This window comes from Ursus arctos, unplaced genomic scaffold, assembly GCF_023065955.2.
Source record: "Ursus arctos isolate Adak ecotype North America unplaced genomic scaffold, UrsArc2.0 scaffold_26, whole genome shotgun sequence".
NCBI lineage: Eukaryota > Metazoa > Chordata > Mammalia > Carnivora > Ursidae > Ursus > Ursus arctos.
This window is the reverse complement of record NW_026622941.1, coordinates 824,122-845,472: the sequence shown is the minus strand read 5'-3', so window position 1 is coordinate 845,472 and position 21,351 is coordinate 824,122. Positions and strand designations below refer to the sequence as shown.

The following is a 21,351-nucleotide window of genomic DNA, read 5'->3' as shown; positions in this document are numbered from 1 at the left end:
AGTACTTCTAAGTATGACACAATGAAAAACAGCCTCAACCTTGTCATTTCCCAACAACCGTAGAATCTCCAACACCAGCTTACTCTGTCAATCTTCATCTCTCCAGGATTTACATGCACTGATTTTTCACCTTTTTAAGTTAACTCAGTGCTCAGCATGGGGCTCAAACTTACGACCCCAAGATCGACCCCAAGATCGAGAGTTGCACATTCTATCACCTGAGCCAGCCAGGCTCCCCAAAGGCTTCAGTTTTTTCCTGGCCAGAGGCTGCCCCTCAGTTCCTCACCTCATGAGCCTTCCAACACGGCTGCTTGCTTTATCCAAGTAGTCTAGCGAGAAAGTCTCTCAACAAGACAGAACGATGTGAATGTAGTCACAGAAGTGTCATTTTGTGACCATTGCTTTGTTTTGTTGGTTAGGAGCAAGTGACAGATGCTGCTCACATTCACGGAGAGTGTGATATGGGGCTTGAGTTCCAGGCGGCAGGGGTCATTTGGGAGGAATGGGTGCATGTTAGAATCAGCATGCCACACTTTTTTTTGGTTTCTTTCTCTGACATTTCTATCCAGTCTTGGTTTAAAACCAACTCTTCTTACTCCGTGTATGTCTGGATTTGCTGCAAAACTGAATGTGACTGAACAGAAATATATGTATGACCATACTTAACTGGTCTCGCTTAAATTTATCACCACCAATTTGGGGGAGCTGTCATTATCACTCTGCAGTCTTACTGCGTTTCCCTGCATGACCTTCTGATAGATGGGATACCCATATTTTCTTCTAGTTTTCATGGTTGGTATTTTAAGTATTTAACTCCTTAATCCCCATGATACATGGTAGAAATCAACCCCCCCCTAAATTTTTAACCAATTATTGTAGCACACTGAATTGTCTACTGTTTATCATGGATAAAAATACCACTTTTATTCTAAATTCTTTTATATAGCTGAATTTGCTTTTAGATTTTCCATTCTCTTCCATTTTATCTAATGCCAATGTGACACTTTTTTTAATCACACTTTTATTATGGTTTTATAATATGCCTTCTTATCTGACCATTCTAGTTCAGCCATTCTCCTAAGTGGTGAACCATGGCAGTATAGTAGAACATTAAATTTGGTGGAATCAATTTGCTTTTTTCAAAGTGTTTTGTTTTTCAATACCCTAATATTTTGTTATTTAAAACTTAAAGCAAAGTAGCACAGATTGAGTTTTGATCTGCAAGGAGCCCTTAAAGTCAGTTGTGTTAATAACTAGTTGTTCCACAGTGAAAACTACAAATTTCTTTTTTGTAGTTCCAGAAAATAGGGCACTTGTGCATCAGAAAGTGTAACTGAGAAATTCATATTTTCCTTCGGAAAGTTTTTGAAATGTCCCATGTTAAAAACAAAATAACAGCCTTTCAAGTACTGTCTTCAGCTAATGATAACTAGCTTGTTCTGTCTTAGCCTTGGGGTAGAAGTCCATTAATTATAACAGCAACATGGATATGAGCTGAATGAAATTCTTCTCTTGCAATAAATACTAACAAAAATATCACTGTGTTATAGATAACTTCTTACTCTTCTACATCTGGGGCCCATGCTGTTATCACAATATGGAAAGCAGATTGTAAGTGGTAGTCTTCCCTATAAAAAACAAATAAGCAAAAATTTTTCTAATGCAACATTGGGGTAAGAATAATATAACAGTTTGTATAATGCATGTTTATGTTTTTAATCCTTGTAATACCATTTGCTCCCTATCTGATCAAATTATTTAATTAGAATTTATAATTATTATTAATTTTTAGTTTGATCTTGGGGTGCCTGGGTGGCTCAGTCGGTTATGCGTCTGCTCAGATTATGATCTTGGAGTCCTGGGATCGAGCCCTGCGTCAAAAGCCCTGCTCAGCGGGGAGCCTGCTTCTCCCTCTACCTCTGCTGTTCCCCCCTGCTTGTGCCGGCTCTGTCTCTGTCTCTCAAAAATAAATAAATAAAATCTTAAAAAAAATTTTTTTTTAAGTTTGATCTTGTTTGCTTTGTCTAGCCCTTTCTGTACTTGTTGGGTCTTAGAATCTAGCCCAGTTTTCTTCCCTTACATGTGATATTTGGGTAATTCATTTGTAATCCCATTTCATTTGTAAAATTCTATAGTTTTGTAATTTTTTTTTTAATCTGCAGCCTGTTTTTGGCCAGGATATAGTCACTGAAGCATAAATTCCATGATGGCAGGGATTTTGTTCCCTCTGTTCTCATCACCTAGAACAGTGCTTTGCACATGCATGCTCAATAAACACTTCTTTAAAGGATGAATATAAACATGCATTTGCCATGTGACCCAGTTATTGCACTCATGCATATTTATTCCAGAGAAAATTGGTACATGAACATATGTAGCAGTTTCATTATAGTCTTCCATCTGGAAGTAACTCCGATGTCCTTCAGTAGGCAAGTGGTTAAATAAACTAGTACCGTGAAATATTGTACAGTGACAAAAAGGCCTGAACTATGTGTGGACATACGTGTATACAAATGAGTGCACGTAAAACTGATGAGCTGAATGTAGCGAATGAAATGGTACCAATGTCGAGTTCCTGGTTTGGATCGATCTTACACTATAGTTATGCAAGATGTTACTATTGGAGGAAACCGGGTGAAGAGTACACAGGACCTCCCTGTATAGTTTTTTGCAACTCTCTATAAATGTATAATTATTTCAGAATAAAAAGCTTATAAAAAATGAAAAAGCCTAATTAGTGCTTAGGCACATCTCCTAATGCACAGAATTAAAGCTACAGGGTTATTATTACCAGATATTCGTTGAAAGCACTGTTTGTTTGTTTATTTATTTATTTATTTTAAAAAATTTTATTTATTTATTTGACAGAGATGGAGACAGCCAGAGAGAAAGGGAACACAGGCAGGGGGAGTGGGAGAGGAAGAAGCAGGCTCTCAGTGGAGGAGCCTGATGTGGGGCTCGATCCCAGCACTCCGGGATCACGCCCTGAGCCAAAGGCAGACGCTTAACGACTGAGCCACCCAGGCACCCCTGAAAGCACTGTTTAAAAGATGTAGTACTTTGCATGTGTTCTTTCATTAAGGAGCAAGCAGATTTCTTGTGTTTATGGTTCTTATTCTTTATCTGCCTAATCTAATTTTGGGTACTTAATTTTAAAACTCTTTTCAAAGAAACAAAACATCTCACTTTTCAGAAGCTCTTAATTTCAGATAAAGCTGGTATATTTGAATAATAGTGACCTGGAGCTTTGTGAAAATGTCATAAACTATGCATTACCATCCATCAGTTTTAAAAGAAACCAATGTAAACATGAAAAAAGTAGAAAGAGAACCACCCTCTCTCACCGTAGGTATGATTACTTCTCCGTTGTCTCGTATACAAAATTATGACTCATCTGACCAAGGATGCTAACTAGACGTAACCATTTTATCTACCTTAGAAACATGGTTCCCTGCACTAAGGAGTGTGGTCTGATGATGTTGTTTTTATATTAACCCTTGTGATATGATAGGGAAGAACTTACACTAATTAAGCACAGATTAGTACAGTTTTCATTTTAGTTTTCTGTTGGATATTGCCAGTTTTGTTAAGATCCTGCAGAGTGGTATGACCTAGATCCCTAAAACATCTCCACAGTCATCGTCATCCTAGAGCTTATATTTTAGGAAAAGGATTCAGAGCAAGGATGCAATTTCTTACCAAAAATACAGAAAAAATGGAAGAGTTAGAGAAAAGAAAAAAGGAAACCGCATAATCAAAATAATTATAGTTGCTGGAACACCTGGGCGGCTCAGTCAGTTCAATGTCTGACTCTTGATCTAGGATCAGGTCTTGATCTCAGGGTCATGAGTTTGAGCCCTGTGTTGGGTTCCACGCTTGGTGTGGGGCCTACTTAAAAAAAAAATTATAGCTGCTTCTTCCCCTCCCCCTTTTTTTGTTACCATCTAATTGGCTTAATTAAACAACTCCTTAATCGAGGAGCATCCAGTGTAGCAAGTAGAGGGGAGTTCCTATAGCTGCCCCTTGATAGTGACTTTCCAGATTCTTAATCTTCGTGACTAAAGTTCTATGTGTACCCTCCACACTTTTCAAGTCTTCGGTGTAGGAAACCTGACTTCTCATGTGGGTTTTTCAAATATGCAACCTAATGCAACTCCTTTCTTGAAGCAGATTCTTGAGAAGCATCTCACACTTTCACACTTTCAACAACATAAGTAGAGCACGTACATTCATGAAAGCTGCCTTTATGAAGGTTCACCTGTATTTGCATTAGTAACAACTAGTGTGTGCTATTCAGTTGTTTCTCAGGCTGGATTTACCTGGGGGCACAAAAACAAACCAAACAGGAAACAAATTTCCCCCAAACAGAACCCTCTGCCACTAGGGCCCCGTGTCTTTATAATTTCCATGTTTAAGGGGTGCCTGGGTGGCTCAGTCCTTAAGCATCTGCCTTCAGCTCAGGATCCCAGAGTCCTGGAATCGAGCCCCGCATCAGGCTCCCTGCTCCACTGGGAGCCTGCTTCTCCCTCTCCCACTCCCCCGGCATGTGTTCACTCTCTCGCTGGCTGTCTCTCTCTCTCTCTCTCTCTGTCAAATAAATAAATCTTAAAAAAAAAAAATTTTCTATGTTTAATACAAGGGAGGTCCATGAACTAGTTCACGGGTAAATCACTCCCTCTTTCGCCCCAGATTGTTCTTGCCTATGGGGATAGCCTGCATGCTGGCCTTTTGCCACATTTTGGAGACCTGTATCCCATGACTTGCCAAGAACTGCTCCTTAGATGTTCTTTCTATAAGCTGTGTTCTCACCCCACTCCTATTACTCTGCTTGCTCATTTCTCTTTTCTAATTCAGCCCTTTCAAATACTCAAGTGGGGAAAGAAGGGAATAACTTTTCCTCCTCCATGTTATACTACATTAAACCACATATTATACCCTAGCAATACAGGTTTTTATTTGGTTTATTTATTATTTTTAAAATTTACAGTTTGAATCCCTAAATATTGTGTTTTATACATTTGTATATTTTATGTATTTAACTTTTATGATCCAATAATTTGCTGTTCAAATTATTCTGGCTATAGCCACTGGAAGCTCTTTTCGTTGGCTGAGGGTGGTTTTGGTTTGGTTTGGTTTGATTGGTTTAGAGTACTTCATTACTTTCAGATACTAAAAGATGCGCCAAGCTCATTGTGTATATTTCCTACCCCAGTCCTAAAACCTGTCCTGTCTCCACGGGACTCCGGAGAGTCTCTTGGAGAATGGTATTAGAAATCAAGATTTGGGTGCTAGATGTGCTCTGCTACTGGGTTGTTTTTGCTCTGGGCTCTCTCAGCTGACACAGCGAGGAGATCAATGTGGGTATACTAACCTGGGTATATACATATATGTATAAATACTTCTGTATGTAGACATCTCTATCGTAAGACTAAACATTAGTTCACAGTGAAGTCTCCAACTATAAGACATTACTCCAGGGATCATTCTGGCCTCTTCCCCTTGCTTGTCTGTAAATTCCCACTCAGGCAATGAGAAACCTGGCTCCCACCATTTGCCATTGATTTGTTTAATTGTTCAGTTCCAGTGTACGTGTGTAGCGGTGTAGGAATTGTTAACCCATATCCTCATGGGAAACAGCTTTATCAGCTAGAATACAGTGCTTCCGTAGAGTGTCTTTTGCCTTTTAATCTTACAGATCCCGCTCATTTCCAAAGTCTTTTAGGTCAGCATGCATTTATTTTATAGACTCATTTATGTTTTAGACACTCCCGCTTCCTCCAGCACAGAAGGCAGTCTAGTGTCCTTAGTAGCCCCTCATTTATAACACTGACCTGTTTACACTTATAACTTAGGGTCTCCTCTGATGTTTCTTCTTCCCTCATTTTGGACCCTTGAGAGGAAGTGAAGGTTGTTCATGCATGATTTATATATTCCCCAATCCGGTGTTTTGATTTTGGGGGTTCAGTTTCTTGCCCAGTGAGTTTTTGCCCCCTTTCATTTAACTTTAAAGCTTTAGGTCGACAAGTCTGGACGGAGACAGTCTTAGATTTTATGGAGCGTCTCTTGTCTCTAGTCATATGCCCATCACTCCTAGTATCTTAATCTGTGGCCTGATAGTTGAATCACTGTCTTAAACACTGTCTGCGTTGCTACACCTGTATTTCACATCCCATGTTTCTCTCCCACAACCTTAACTTCACTGTGGGGAAAAAGCCTCTCACATTTGCACGAAATATTCCTGTCTGGGAAGTCATCATTTCTAGGTCTCTTCTGGTGTTAGCATTCTTTCATCTCCACAAAAACGAGCAGGATCTGGTTGGCAGGTTAGGTTTAGTCTTAGCTGGCCTTTTGCCACATTTTGGAGACCTGTTTTTTGCTTCCCTAATTCCCAGCATCAGAGAAACACCGGTTACCATGATGGGTTTTCCTCAGTGGTTCCAGTAACTGAGCTGCTGTGCTGTACCCCTTGTTACTCACCTGCAGAAGCAGAAGATTGTGCTTATGCAGGTCTTAGTTAATCTGCATGAGTGAGGAAAACTTTTCTGTGTTGGTTCAGAGTTTATTCTTTTCTTTCAAAGCAACTTATCTTTTGCCAGATTAACTTCTTGACATTAGTATTGATTCGAACCAATCTCCTAAAACAATGTTGAGGTTTTGAAAAAATATTATTTCCTTGCTGATCTTTTAAATATTCTCTGTTGAGACAGTATTTTTCAGTCCCCTTTCCTGTTTAAGCACTCATAGCTAATGGGTGCGTGAGGCAGAAAAATAAACATAGCATACGTCTTATACTACCACCTTCTCCCGTACTTCCTTACTTTCTGTTTTGGGTCAGGGCTCTCATTTTAATTTACCATATTTTGAGAGACTCAGCCTTTCTGTCTTGAAACTCCTATGTACAGGAATTTAGGGCCTTTATTATCAGTAGACCAGTTTGTCCAGGTGAAAGCTATTAGCACTCTCCAGTTAGCAGAAATCTGTTAGGGACTCAGGCACACTTATAACTCAGACCAGACTTTCTCACAGGCAAGCCTCTGTGCACCAGAGTATGCAGAAAAGCAACCTTCATTCCAGATGTTTGCCACGTTTGTCCCATGTGAGTGGATTGGGTAGCAGCAAAAGGAAGGACATTTACTCTAACATGCAAAAAAACGACTGTCATTACTGAAAAACAGCAGATACTTACTTAGCACTAAGAAATGAATGGCCTTGTGCTTAACTGCCTGAAACAGGACTGTACTTAATACACCTTTCAAGTAACTTCTGGATACATCTGGTAAGTAAGAAATGTTCTGAAACACTTAACTAGTTCTCCACAAGGTATCTAGCTAAATGGGAGAATATTGAAAAGTTATATTGGGGCACCTGGGTGGCTCAGTGGATTAAGCATCTGCCTTGGGCTCAGGTCATGATCTCGGGGTCCTAGGATCTAGCCCGGTGCCAAGCTCTCTGCTCAGCAGGGAGTCTGCTTCTCCCTCTGTGCATGCTCGCTCACTCCCTCTCTCTCTCTCAAATAAATACATTAATAAATAATCTTTAAAAAAGAAAAGGTATATTATTGAGGTCCTTTCAGAATGGTTTTGAATGATAAGCTTAGGAGTTTGTGTGCATGCTCAATTTGGTGAATTGTGGGGGAGTCCTTGAAGGCTTCTAAACAAGTAATATGACAATAATTGAGTATCGCAGCATGGTAGATCAGTCTACGTTGGAAGTGGGAGACTGTATTAGAGCAGTGGCAGTGGAGGTGGAAAGGAATACGTGGAATTACGAATACTTTTTTTAAGTTCTTATTCATCATCTACTGCTCTCCAACACTGCTTAGACCCCAAGAAGTGCTTCTCTGTAGCTTGTGTCTTAAACCCATAGGTGCAGTTAATTCTTCCTGAAACCAACACCTGTATTTGCTATATTAGTGAATACTTACAGATTTAATTTTTGGAGTAATAGTTTTGACAGATCTAGGTAATTGTTAAATGACTTCAGATCAAACTTCAGAGTAATCATAAAATGTTTCAGATGTTTTATTTTTATAACATGCTTCTCAGTATTCATATCTTTAATTATTATCCCTTATAAAAGCTAGGCTTTAGGGCTTCTTTATTGGGTTATAGTCTTAAATTTAGAATCTTGGCTTTGTGGATGCTGGCTAACTTCTTTCAAAAAAATCTTTCTAAGTATTTTGGGGGAGGTAACAATTTGGGGGAAATGGGCACAAAGTTCCTCAAGAGACTTACATAGTAGCAGTGGAAGAAAGAAAGTAAATGCATATAATAGATAGGTGATAAGTAAATTAGAAAAATAAAGCATAACTGGGGCGCCTGGGTGGCTCAATCTTTCGGCTCAGGGCGTGATCCTGGAGTCCTGGGATGGAGCCCCACATCAGGCTCTTCCCCTGGGAGCCTGCTGCTTCCTCTCCCACTCCCCCTGCCTGTGTTCCCTCTCTTGCTGGCTGTCTCTCTCTCTGTCAAATAAATAAATTTTAAAAAAAGAAAAGAAAAAGAAAGCATAATAAATGGACTAGAGAATGCTGAGGATGTGCGGGAGCTAAGACGGCAAGCCATGCAGATGCTCGGGGCAGTGGCCTGATGCAGGGGCCTTCTGAGGATCGGTGAGGAACAGGTAAGAGGCTCGTATGCTGAGGGGAGTGAGCAAGAATGAGAGCAGAAAGAAATGATAGAGGGTCAGGAGGAAGGTATTACTAGGGAAGGTCGTGAAGGTCATAGTATAAACTTTGGATTTTATTCTGAAGAAGGCTTTTGCACAGAAGTGCCATGTTCTGACTCAAGTTTAGTAGGCTCAGTGGCTATTAGTATGAACACATAAGGAAAGAAGCTGGTAGTTGAGCTTGTAGGCTATTGAATTGTTGATGCTTTAGATGGAAGTGAAATGGGAGAAAAAGAAAAGTCAAGGATGACAGCGTTTCCTGCTGGAACAACTAGAAGACTCCATTTACTGAAGTTGGGAATGTCAGAGTAGAAGCAGGTTTAAGGAGGTGAAATCAAAAATTCATTTCTTATGTTAAGTTCATTATGCCTGTTTGACTCTCAGTGATGACATTAGGTTATAGGTACCCAGTGGGATAAGCCAACTTGGGGTTTCTGAGGAGAGGAGTGGAGGTACAAATGAGAGAGTGATTAGCATAATGGATGGTATTTAAAGTCCTGGCTGGATGAGCTCATGAAGGCAGTGGGTGTAGTGCCAAAAGGACAGTGAAGAGAAGAGGTTCACAGACTGAGCCCCAGAGATGTTTGCCAACATTTAGAGTATGAGACAATTTTGCTGAAAAATCTTTGCCTCAGCCCAGCAAAATCATACCTGTTTGTTGGCCAGCTTTGCTTCTACGGTATTCCCTTTCTAAACCTAATCTGTGCCCTCTCCTTCCTATGTAATCTATATTGTGAGTGTTTTCAGATGACCAGGTCTGACCCTCAATTTTGTAGGTTCAAAAACGTAACAATTTCAGTAGGCCCAGAGTTGCAGAACGGCATCTCATTTTCTTAAAAGTCTATAGGTATCTTACCATGGTCATTATATTCACCTGCCATTGAACACACACCAGCTTCCTAATACCAAGACCCACTTGCAGTTGCTAGTCAAGGAGCTGAGAATCAAAAGAGAATGAATTAGTCTTGAGGGGATAATTTCTTAGATGCCTTATGAAATATTGCTGCCCCACAACCAAGTATCTTTATCAGTGTATCTCCCTCAGGATTGGGCTGGATAAACAGTGCCAAATTCTTTACCCTGGGACGTCTTGCCCATTATAGATAGCATATCCTCTTTTGGTTGTAACATCCCTTTTTTTTTTCCCAACAAGATTTCAATACTATTTTCTTAGTTTTCATCACACCCTGGTCATTCCTAGTTTTGTCCTGCCTTTCCGGATTTCTTGATTGTATTTCAGGCGTTTCTGAAACTCTTCAATCACACATTCATCTTTTATTTTTTATTGTTTTAAATATTTTATTTATTTGTCAGAGAGAAAGAGAATGCGCATGGCAGGCAGGCAGAGGGAGAAGCAGGCTCCCCGCTGAGCAAATTCGAGACTTGACCCCAGGACCTCAGGATCTTGACCTGAGCCTAAGGCAGATGCTTAACCAACTGAACCACCCAGGCATCCCACATACATTCATCTTTTAGACTAGTTGTTCCCAGTAGCTAATTTCTTTTGGTTATCTCTGTGAATGTTCGGTGACCACTTACTCTGTAGAGGCACTAGGCAGTACCAGGGGTTCATTTTTAGCATTTCATTCTTTGATGTAACCTGCATTTTACTGAGAACCTCACTGTTCTACTACCCTTGTGTGAACTGTCTGCATCCTACTCATCTTTCAGTCTTTGGTAATTAATCTCCACAGCACTCTGCTGTGTCAGCCATCACATTGAATGGAAATTACTTATTTTTTGTCGCCCCCCCCCCCCATTTTATGCTACTTGAAGGTAGGGTTCTTACTTCCTATTTGCATTCCCAGCACTTAACACAGAACCTGGCATGTATGTCTTCAGATGCTAGGGATGCCTTTCCTACTATGTGACATCCTACTGTTCCATGTCCATAATTTGTTGACCTGATTGAATTGATTCAGGGGACCCCTCCCTCCCTGCACACATTAAAGTTATAAATTTTTCTGTGTATGTACATTTTTGCCACTCTCACATAGGAGACTAGGATATAATCAGATATGAACAACAGGATTTAGGACATTACAAAATTATTTCCCACGTTAAAGCTTCTAGGACCTTATTTTGAATATCAAGTCTTTGTTGTTTCTTCCTGCTGCCCCCATCCTCCATTCACCTTATTGTCCTTAATTCTGTTTACCAATTTAAAATACCATAACATTTTTTCAGGGGTGTGGGGAGGATTGGAACTTGTTTCCTAAAATTTCTTTGTCCTTTTTTTTAGCCACATACAATTAGTTGCAAAATCTTACTGACTTTGCTTCTGAAATCCTCTCCTGTCACCTTCTCCGGTGCATTTGCCCTGTCATCTTTCTAGTATTGGCCCCGTCACTTCTTCCCTGGACTAGATCAGCAATCTTCTCACCCCCTAATCTCTCTTACTAACAATGTGTCCTGCAAACCACATCTAGATAACCTTCCAGGTTTGATCCCCCTGTCCCCCGCCCTGCCAGAAGCATTCCCTGTTCTTTGATGGCTCCCTAAAATACCTAAAATAACTCCCAAACTCATCCAGTAGTGAGCTCCTAATGACAGAGAATGAGGACTGTTTAATTTCACCGACATGGAGCTATGGTTGTAAGTAACTCCAAACATAAATTCTTGGATGAAGTCCCTTGTCTTAAATTCATGCTAATGTTTAAGTTAAAAATATCTTCTTGACAACAAGTAAAACAGTGAAAGCAAACAAACAAACAAAAAAAAGTAAAACGGACTCTGTAGAAGCTGTGCCATTTTAAACTGATGGTTTTCTATATTCTGGGCACACGGGGTGGAGCCTCAGAAACACACATACCCTCCTTGGAAAGCCTTGTTCTAAGCCTTGAAGTCTAGACTACTTAACCTGATATCTGAGGTTGTTTGTGGTCTGTCAAGAACCTGCTTTTCCAGATTTCTTGTCTGCATGGCTATGCTTGTCCAGTATTCCAGCCTCATAGAACATACTGAGAAGCTTTCCAGCTTTTTCAGTGTTCAGGAATTGTTTATATAATCATGGGCATTTTCTTATGGGAGAATATCCATGAAACTTCTGAGACTTTTTTTTTTTCCGACTGCTGGAGCCAGTTTTGATAATTTATGGGTTTTCAGAAAATCGTGTTCTTCTAGAGGTACACATTTATTGGTAAAATTAGTATTTTCTAGTTAACTTAATATTTTAGGGTAGCAGTCATTTGAGGGGAGAAGCTGTTTTGGTTTCCTTTCTCTTGCCCAACAGCACAGCCAGTGACACAGCTGTTTCATGGATGGTTGAGAGGAATGGTACGGTTGCAGCAAAGCAGCCATACAGACCTGCTGGCCTTTGGGGACTCCTGGGATAAATTGCTTGGCCAACTGAAAGTGTTACAATAGTCGGTTTGAGGTCCCTCACCATTATAGCCGCTCGAGCTGATTTATACTTCATAGTCAAAATTGGCATGGGGCAGGCCTTTGGGATTAAATTAATTTATACCAAGTTAGAAAGCATCAGCTGCCAAAGTCAGGGGTGCCTTCTGGAGGCTTCTTCATGTATTCTAAGCTCACACTCCAGGCATTCTCTCTTGGAAAGCAGCTGGGATAGTCCTTCAGGAAGGCCTGCTTTGCATCTCCTTTGTGTTAGCCGGGTTCTGGGCCCTATACAGAAGCCCTAGTCTTTTACTGAGACACTACATTGCAGTTGGTCCTTGTGCAAATCAGGAGGATTTGTAACCTTCTAAAATCAAATACAGCATATATGATTCTTTTACCCTGAGGCCCTTTTTCCCCTCCTTGAAGTAAAGTCAGAAGGAGCTGTTGTGCCTGAATGGCAGTAGTACAAATCTATGATCTTGATCCTTACTTGAAAGTTGAAGAGAAGAATGTTTGTCTCTCTTTACCACCTTCTTTAGCAAAAGATTAAAGAAGATTTCTGGAGATTAGAAGTGTGTCAAACAATAAAAAGCTACCTCTAATGTTATTTAAGAAAAGGTGTTAAGCGGGTGGTTGTTATACATTAAAGGAATTAGTAATATTCTGTCATTTGACTGTCTCCAGTCTAGAAATTATCTTTGTTTCTTAGGCAGGTGGGACTTTTTAAAGTAAAGAATTGTAAATAAACATTTTCCCACAATGTATGCTAAAGGCCCTGTTTCTCTCTCATTGCTAATCAGAGTTTGGGGCCGTTCCCCTTGCTCAGTCCTGAGTTCTTTTCCGACATCCACTGCCTGTTCTTGAGGGTGGAGGAGGTGGTAAGATGTTAAACAGACTTGTCCCTAATGAGCTGTGACGCCAGCTGCAAAGAGGACAAATCCTGTTACTCCCTCCAGCTACTCTCTGAAGCTACAGAGGAGCAGTAGGACTGGGTCTCCCTTCTCTATGCTGATTTGCCGAGTTTTCTCCCCCACCCCCACCCCACCCACCCCACCCCTTCCTCTTCAGTCCCGGAGCATCTTGGCAAAGTTCAGATTTCTGTGCTCACAGCTCAATGCCCACAGTGAAAAGGAAATACAAAAGGGGAGGAGAGAAAGTGCGGGGGTGGGGTGGGGAGGGGGGATTTTAGAAGGGTATTCCTTATTGCCTTACTTTTAAGGCTTACTCTAAGCTCTGGGTTTGAAGGCCTAAGTAGTAAAGCTTTGAATAACCTGAGTTTCCAAATAGTTCCTTGCAGAACTGTTGGCTTTTATTGGCTTAGGAACACGGTAGGCCATGTGTTAAAAGGATTTTAATTTCTGTTGTTCAGAAACCTGAATTTTGAAAAGGCCACTTTCTGTCTCTTTAGTCTTTGCTTTTTTCCACATAGTTTCATTCTAAGGAAGATGAAATAATTGTAATATTAGCATGTTGTAGAATATTTACTGTGCACCAGGCTCCACTGGCTTTTATAAGCATTGCCTCATATAATCATTACAAAGTCCTTGGTGATAGATACTTTTAATGGGACAATTTTTTCCTAAACTGTGGTAAGAAACATAATACAAAATTTGTCATCTTAACAATTTTTAAGTGCACAATTCAGTAGTGTTAAGTATATTCACATTGTTGTGAAACAGAGCTCCAGAATTTTTCCTTCCTGCAAATGTGAAACTATACCCATTAAAATGAAAATTTTTTAACTGATAAGCTAGTTCTTCTGTTCAGCAGAATTAAAACTGCTTTCCTGTTACCTTTCTTCTTTGCTGTCTTTCTATAACATTCTTAATCTTTATTTCACCATAGGGTGAAAACAGGCCTATATTAGTGTCCCTTGGTTTATCCATTTGGTACCAACTGTGGGGGTTAACAGTAACTAAGGGGAAGGTGGGGGGAGAACTTTGCTTTCCAGGGGGTTTATCACCTGTTCTTTATTCTAATCTTTACGAATTCTGCATTTTGAGTTCTGCTGAGCTAGAGGGGAAAAGTTTACTGATACCTTTGTCACCTTACAAGTTACCATGACCCTGCATGTTTTTTGGTGGGTTATCTAGATAGCTGCAGATTTATGAAGCATAATATCATAGAAATACATTTGAAAAGCAATTTTATATTTTGAGGCCCATTTTCTTACTGATTTACGAGTTTTACTATATTCCATGGGTAAAATGGTAGGCAAGGGCAAGGTGTTGAATTTTATTTGTAAATAACAGAGTTCCTTTCAATACTTGTGTTATTTGAGGAGCAATTCAAGCCTGCTCAGTTCTCCTTGAAAGAGCTGATCCAACATCCCTGATAGTCTGCCTTTCTATGTAACCACTTTCCCCAGGTGCTAACTCATTGGATTATGGTTGTGCTAGGAAACGCAAACCTAGGTTCACTGGGGAGAAGTTTTTACCGGTCTTCTTTAGCCTGTCCCTCAGAGTTGGGTATTGAACAAAAAAGCATGTAATTTTTTTTTTTCCGAATTAAGAGAAGTCCCCAGTTTCTGCTGATAATGTTAAGAAAACTATGGTTGAGTCACCAATGAAGCCTGGTTACTGAGACAGGCAGAAAATACAGTGAAACAATTTTGTCTTTCCTTCTTTTTCTTTTTTAAATTTCAGATTCATAGATTTTATTAGTCATTGTTCTTGGTTCATGACACATTCTCATCACTGGTCTATGAATGTTTCGCTTTGTTCATTTATAAGTGATACCATCTCTGAAAATAGCACCCATCAGAATTAGAACATCATCAGTATTGATGTTGCTCTCCCATCCAGTTTTCTGCCTCCCAGAACATATGGGAATTTTTAAAAATGCAGATAGGGAATAAAAAGTTACCTTAGATTTATTGAAGAAAATATGGATTTGTTATACAAATTAATAATTCAACTATTGGGCATGTATTTTAAGGTAAACGGTTCTTAACACTTACTGATTGTAAGTTGACTTACTAATTTTGATTTCTGCTAACTGCCAGGTTAACAAGATGTTAGTAACTTCAAACCTGAAAATTCATAATCTAATGTAAGTAGAATGTGGGTTTAAGGACATCTTATCTCTTGGCCATATCAGTCCTAACCTTTGTCGGTCTCAGTTTTTAGTTTGTTCTTGAACGTCTGCAGTTCTGCCTGATGACTCTCTGGGAGCAGTAATAAAAGGATGTTGGCAGTTGATATTGTTTGGAGAACACTTTAACCAGAAATTTCATGTTATATCCTCCCATTCTAAATAGATTTATTGCCAGAAATGACGTTCTTCTCTAAGGACCAAATGACCCACTCTTCCCACAAGTGATGGCTAATCTTGTGTTTAGAGTAGTTTGTTCAGTGGTTTACCTGGATATCGGAATTGACATTTATTCTTCAGTCCTTTCAGCAGGTTTCTGAGCTTGAGGCAGGAACTGTAAATTCCGTAGATACTGACAACCACACTTTCGTGATTTGATTATGATCATACATTAATGCTAGGGTTTTTAGATAAACAAGGGGCTTCAGTTGTTCTTAAGATAAATCATTTGAGTATGTTTAGGGTTACAACGTTAAGGGTTTAATTCCATCCTCATGTCAGAAATTCATTTCTGATGTTTCTTATATGTTTTAGAGCATTTTAGGTCTATGGCATTATTTCATTTCTTTTGGTAATTATATTTGTCTTTTGTTCATTAAACCAGCATTTATTCATCCTCCACATGTTCTCAAATCCTCCCCTTCTTTATTCTGACAGCTGCTGTTTTATTTATCTCAGACTCTGACCTTGTATCTTCCAGAATAGCACTTCCCAGACTATATGTGCATATGAAACAAGGGCCTCTTGTTTAAATGCAGATTCTGGTGTCAGTCAGTCTGTCCTGGCACCTGAGGTACAAGCTTCCAGGTGACCCTGACACTGCCTCTGTGGTCCCCACCTCTGGTACCCCTCCCACTCATTCTGCATTCTGCTCTCAGAATTATTTTTCTGAGATAGAGATCTGATCATTTCACTCTCCTTCTCCAGACTTGATTGCCTATGGAAGTAAAACCCACACTCTAGTATGAAGATCCTTAAGGAGCAGGCCTGTCCTGTCTTCAGTTCTCTAATCACCCTCTCCGCTTTGGGGAGAGGCATTGATTGGTACTTTCTACACATGCCATGCTCCGCCTTACTGTGCATGTGCCGGGTAAATATTGCTATATTTTATTGTTGCCTCTTCAGAAGACAATATTGCAGGTATAAACTGGACAACTAGAACTTTCCTCTAGTGAAAGTTATCCTGATAGAAAGGGAAGTGTTCATGTCAAGCGTTTCCACCTAAGCCAGAAGGGAATGTCTGTGAGTGGGAAGCAGGAAATGTAAAAGAAAGGAAATTCACAGTAGAGTTTGAACTGTTCCATATGAGTGACATTTTTTTTCTTTTTTTTGGAGTTTCAGCATAAAATTTAATGCAGATTTTATACTTTGCTCTGTAATATGACTGTCCTATAAAATTAATGTTTTATATTGATTACTACTGAATAAAAGTGATCCACACGTATCTTGTGGCTTCTAGGAATCCGGGCATACCTCCACAGAGATCTGCAGTAAACTTCTCTCTGTCCTTGGTAAAGCCTTCCCGTTCTTATCTCTTCAAATGTGGCCTTTATCGTAGTTTTAATTTGGTACTTCTTTAAAAACAGTAGGAAGCGTCTGACTACAGCATCTTTAATCAAGAATCACAGGGTGCTCTTTAATTTACACTGACGAGGGGGACAGAACCCCAGCAGGAATGTGTAAGTATGTGAGCATACACAGTATTGAAGGAGTTGCTGGAGGAACCAGCAAAGTGGAACTCAGCTAGGAAGATTTTAGTTCAGTTTAGTTTTTAAAGATTTTATTTATTATTTGTCAGACAGAGCAGAAGCAGGGGGAGCAGCAGGCAAAGGGAGAAGCATGCTCCCCGCAGAGCAGGGAACCCGATGTGTGGGGCTCCATCCCAGGACCCTGGGATCATAACCTGAGCCTAAGGCAGATGCTTAACAGACTGTCAGTTAAGGCATCCCTGAGCTAGGAAGATTTTATAGATGAATTTTTTTCATGTAAAGGATCTACAGTATGGCTTGGCAGAAGGGAGGAGGGAAGAGATTTCTTTCTGCTTAGGGAGAATGGTGCATTTGAGGGTTGGTTGGGAGTGATGGAGGTGGGCTATTATAGCTGTTAAAGCCATCAGCCTTTCTAGCCTAGAGCGCCTGGGCCAGTAAGAAGCAGCCCTGTGGGAAGAGACCTGGATGGGGTGGTCTGGGTTTCACTTCTGTCCCATCTTGAATTCTGTCCCATTTTGTTTTCCCATTGCTGCTATTTCTCTCCCTCGGTAAGCCCTTCAGAATCTTTCTCCCAGGCTCTTGTTTGTGTTTAACCCCACCTCGCACCCGCTACCACTAGGATTCCTCTTAAATACACAGCAGCTAGGTTAGTATCACTGTGCCTCTCTTCAATAAAAATAACTGTAGTGAATCTGCATTGTCTTCCAAAGAAGAGCCAAACTCATTAGCTCAGTATGCATTTCAGCGATCAGTCTTAGCTCACATCACTCCCCTTGTAGTATCTACAGAATAGTTAAACTGAAGCTACCGTCCTCTTGGTGCCCTTGCTCCCGTTGTTCCCTGCACCTGGTTATGGCCTGCTTCTCCCCCCATTGTCACACGGCCTCAGTTTTCCCATCTCCGGTGCCACCATCTTCATGCAGTCTCTTAGGCTTCCCACAGCCAAAAGGAGTCCTTTTTTCCCTCAATTCCCATTGCACCGTAGCACTTTTCTCTACCTAATAGTGCTAATTAGTTGGTTTGTCTGTCTTTTTTTGTACTCTTATCTCTCCAAACTAAACTAAGCTCCTCAGCACTTAGGAAGTACTATATTATCTTAGATAGGGTGGGTACATAGTAAATATTGGTTGTATGGATGAATTCTGGCTAATTATAGTTCAGATCTTTGTTATCTCTGGTTGGTAGAGTTTCTTGTGTTTCTGGATAATCACTAACTAGAATGTAGAAAAGAAGTTTGCCAACAGAAATTAATAAACTAATAGAATAAGAACCATTGCTATAGATGTGTTATAATTCCGAAGGTTGTAATTAAGGCAAGCAAAATGTTTGCAGACCTCAGCCTTGTCTTTGAGTTTCATTCACCTGGGCCTTTAAGGCAGTATGAACCTTTTCAGGTGAACGACTTCAGGGTAGTTTGTATTTTGCTTATTTGTGTCAGTTAGTATGCTTAGCAGTTTTTTGTCCTATGATGGTTTTATTATTATTATTTTAAGATTTATTTATTTTAGAGTGTGTGCAAGGTTCAGGGACAGAGGGAGAGAAGCTCAAGCAGACTCCCTGCTGAGCACAGAGCCCACCACCCCACCGCCAGCCTCCATGTCACAACCCTGAGATCCCAATCTGAGCTGAAACTAAGAGTCTTGACATTTCACTGACTGTGCCGCCAAAGCGCCTCTGTTTTAGAACAGGTTTTAGAGTGAGTGCTTACAAACTTGGGAATTTTAAAAAATAAAATAACAAATGGAACCATTATAAAATAACTTACAAAATTATTTTACAGAATTATTTTATTACAATCATTAGAAAAACTTTAATGTTTTTATAGTAGCAGCAGACTCCCCTGTTAAGTATGCACTGCCGTGTAATTGGTGTTTAGGCCAGAAATTGTTTCTTATGCATGCCTCATGCTTTCAGAACCATTAATATGAGCCTTGAAAGTTTGTTTTTCTGTGTTTATAGATCTGGTTATGAGCCAGTCAAACCATAAGCAGACCGTTGGAAAATGGCTTGCATGCAGAAGATAGCATCTTGGTTGAAATGGTGTGAGCAACTTTGTATCCCAAGAGTTGATGATTTAGATTCCATCATCTTAGAAAATCCTGGTTTATTTTTATTTATTTTTTTTTTAAAGATTTTATTTATTTATTTATGTGACAGAGAGACAGCCAGCGAGAGAGGGAACACAGTAGGGGGAGTGGGAGAGGAAGAAGCAGGCTCCCAGCGGAGGAGCCGGATGTGGGACTCGATCCCGGAACGCCAGGATCATGCCCTGAGCCGAAGGCAGACGCTTTAACGACTGCGCTACCCAGGCGCCCCAGAAAATCCTGGTTTAAAATGAGAGATTGAAAAGAGAAATAGCATCTCCCGAAATTTCCCATTGTCACTTTTTGTCCCAGTGGCTCCTTCTCAAGTTAGCTTTGTGGCATTTTCTGCTTGAATCCCAAGGAAAGCAAATACATCTCACCTAGGATTAAACCGTTAACATAGACATTACCTCCTTCTCTCTAGATGATGTAAGATTAATCTCAGTTCTGGCAATCTCCTGTCATTAGTCACTTAAGTGTAGCATCCTCAAAATAAGAGTTGCTAACTCTATTGCTCACTACCAGTGCTTCTTTTTTTTCTTTTCTCTTTTCTTTCTTTCTTTCTTTCTTTCTTTCTTTCTTTCTTTCTTTCTTTCTTTCTTTCTTTCTTTCTTTCTTTCAAGATTTTATTTATTTATTTGACAGAGACACAGCAAGAGAGGGAACACAAGCAGGGGGAGTGGGAGAGGAAGAAGCAGGCTCCCAGTGGAGGAGCCTGATGCGGGGCTCGATCCCAGAACGCCGGGATCACACCCTGAGCCAAAGGCAGACGCTTAACGACTTTAGCCACCCAGGCGCCCCTACCAGTGCTTTTTTTTCAACAAATATAGTGGCTCTTTAAAGCAATTGCAGATGGTTTACCTGTTAAAACTGTTAGGGGAGGGGCGCCTGGGTGGCACAGCGGTTAAGCGTCTGCCTTCGGCTCAAGGCGTGATCCCGGCGTTGTGGGATCGAGCCCCGCATCAGGCTCCTCCACTATGAGCCTGCTTCTTCCTCTCCCACTCCCCCTGCTTGTGTTCCCTCTCTCGCTGACTGTCTCTATCTCTGTCAAATAAATAAATAAAATCTTAAAAATAAATAAATAAAACTGTTAGGGGAATGAAGAATACTTTCTAATCAATTGTGTATATGCTACTTTATTCTCTTGCCATTAAAGTAAAAGGCATTATAGCATATTTATATAAGTTAAGCTCTTTGATAATTATGTAGCTAGCATTGACTTATAAAAAGAGATATGTGTTTCTTCTGGTGTGCAGAAAAATGGAATGGAGCAATGGGAGAAGTAAACTCCGTCGGAAAACAAAAAGTTGAACTTGTTACTCTTCTAGCAGTAACTGTGGGAGGAAAGGCAGTGTTTGTCCATGGCACGCAGTTTGGCTACACTGACCCTGTAGTGGCTTGGAGAGAGATGTTGATAGTGTGGGTGATAGGAAGCAGGGACAGGTGGATTTTACGAACTCTCTGTCTGTGATCTCAATCTCCCTCTCCTGCTCCTCCTCCATAGGAGTTAGAAGCAGCTCTTCACAGAGATGACGTGGAGTTTATCAGTGACCTGATCGCCTGCCTGCTTCAGGGCTGCTATCAACGAAGGGATATCACGTGAGTAATTCTGATTTTACTACGTATTTCCTAGAAAGAACTAATTATCCAGCTGCACTGATGTTTCATGTCTCTTGTAACAAACCAGAACTGATCGTTTGCCAGTGGTATTTACCACTGGATTCCCCAGCTCTGTGTTTGGCTACTTCTGCAGTTGAGTTTTGATTTTATTATAATCCCTGAGTTTCTTTCACTCTGACAAATCTATATCCCTTACTCTCGGATCCACCAGTTAACATAATCAAGTGTAGAATTTCTTCTTCTCAGTATATGCCTTTCTTTCTGATTTTTACAGAAATTACAGCCTCTTGCAGTATTGGTAAAATGTTGCCTAACAAATTAAAGCTAGATTTTACTACATTTTTACCACTTGAGTATCTTTTATTGTTCACATAACCAGTAGCGTAATTTTTAATATGGAGCTTTTAGGCTCCCTCACACAATAACTGCCAAGTAAACAGCTCTCCTAGTACATTTGACATGTGTAGACATTTGGAGCAAAATTTTATCTGTGTAGACGAATAAAGGATCTTCCTGATAAGGCCTCATTCCTTGTTTTCACCCTAACTTGATGTACATTTTCTTTGCTACTGTGTTTCTATACAGGGCAGAGCTCTATAGAGCCAACTCTTAAAAAGCTGAGACAAAATAGTTTTCCAGTTTTCAGCCCTCCAGTGCCATGCAGGGCAGGGGTTTGGGGTGTTAAGGTTTATATTTTTCATACAGTTAAAGATGGACTCTCAAATACTTCTGCTCTATTAAATCTACTCTTAGGTATCTGTTAGGGCTTGGAAACTAGGCCTAACACTCATGTGCAATAAACCTGTCGTTACAAGATGAGTATGAGATTGATGAAATGC

At 40.2% G+C, this 21,351-nt stretch overlaps 1 protein-coding gene across 9 annotated transcripts in view; it reads left to right on the top strand.

Moving 5' to 3' along the window:
- The window catches only part of LOC113258058 (chromatin remodeling regulator CECR2), a 175,015-nt gene that overhangs the window by 87,274 nt on the left and 66,390 nt on the right, over nucleotides 1–21,351 (top strand). For 7 of the 9 annotated variants that reach the window (XM_026502762.4, XM_026502760.4, XM_026502761.4 and 4 more), the window contains exon 2: nucleotides 20,397–20,491. In XM_026502762.4, coding sequence (XP_026358547.1) covers nucleotides 20,397–20,491 — 95 coding nt within the window. Of the gene's footprint in view, nucleotides 1–18,034; nucleotides 18,849–20,396; nucleotides 20,492–21,351 lie in introns of those variants that run through there. The other 2 variants (XM_048216892.2, XM_044385338.3) reach the window with 1 other exon arrangement.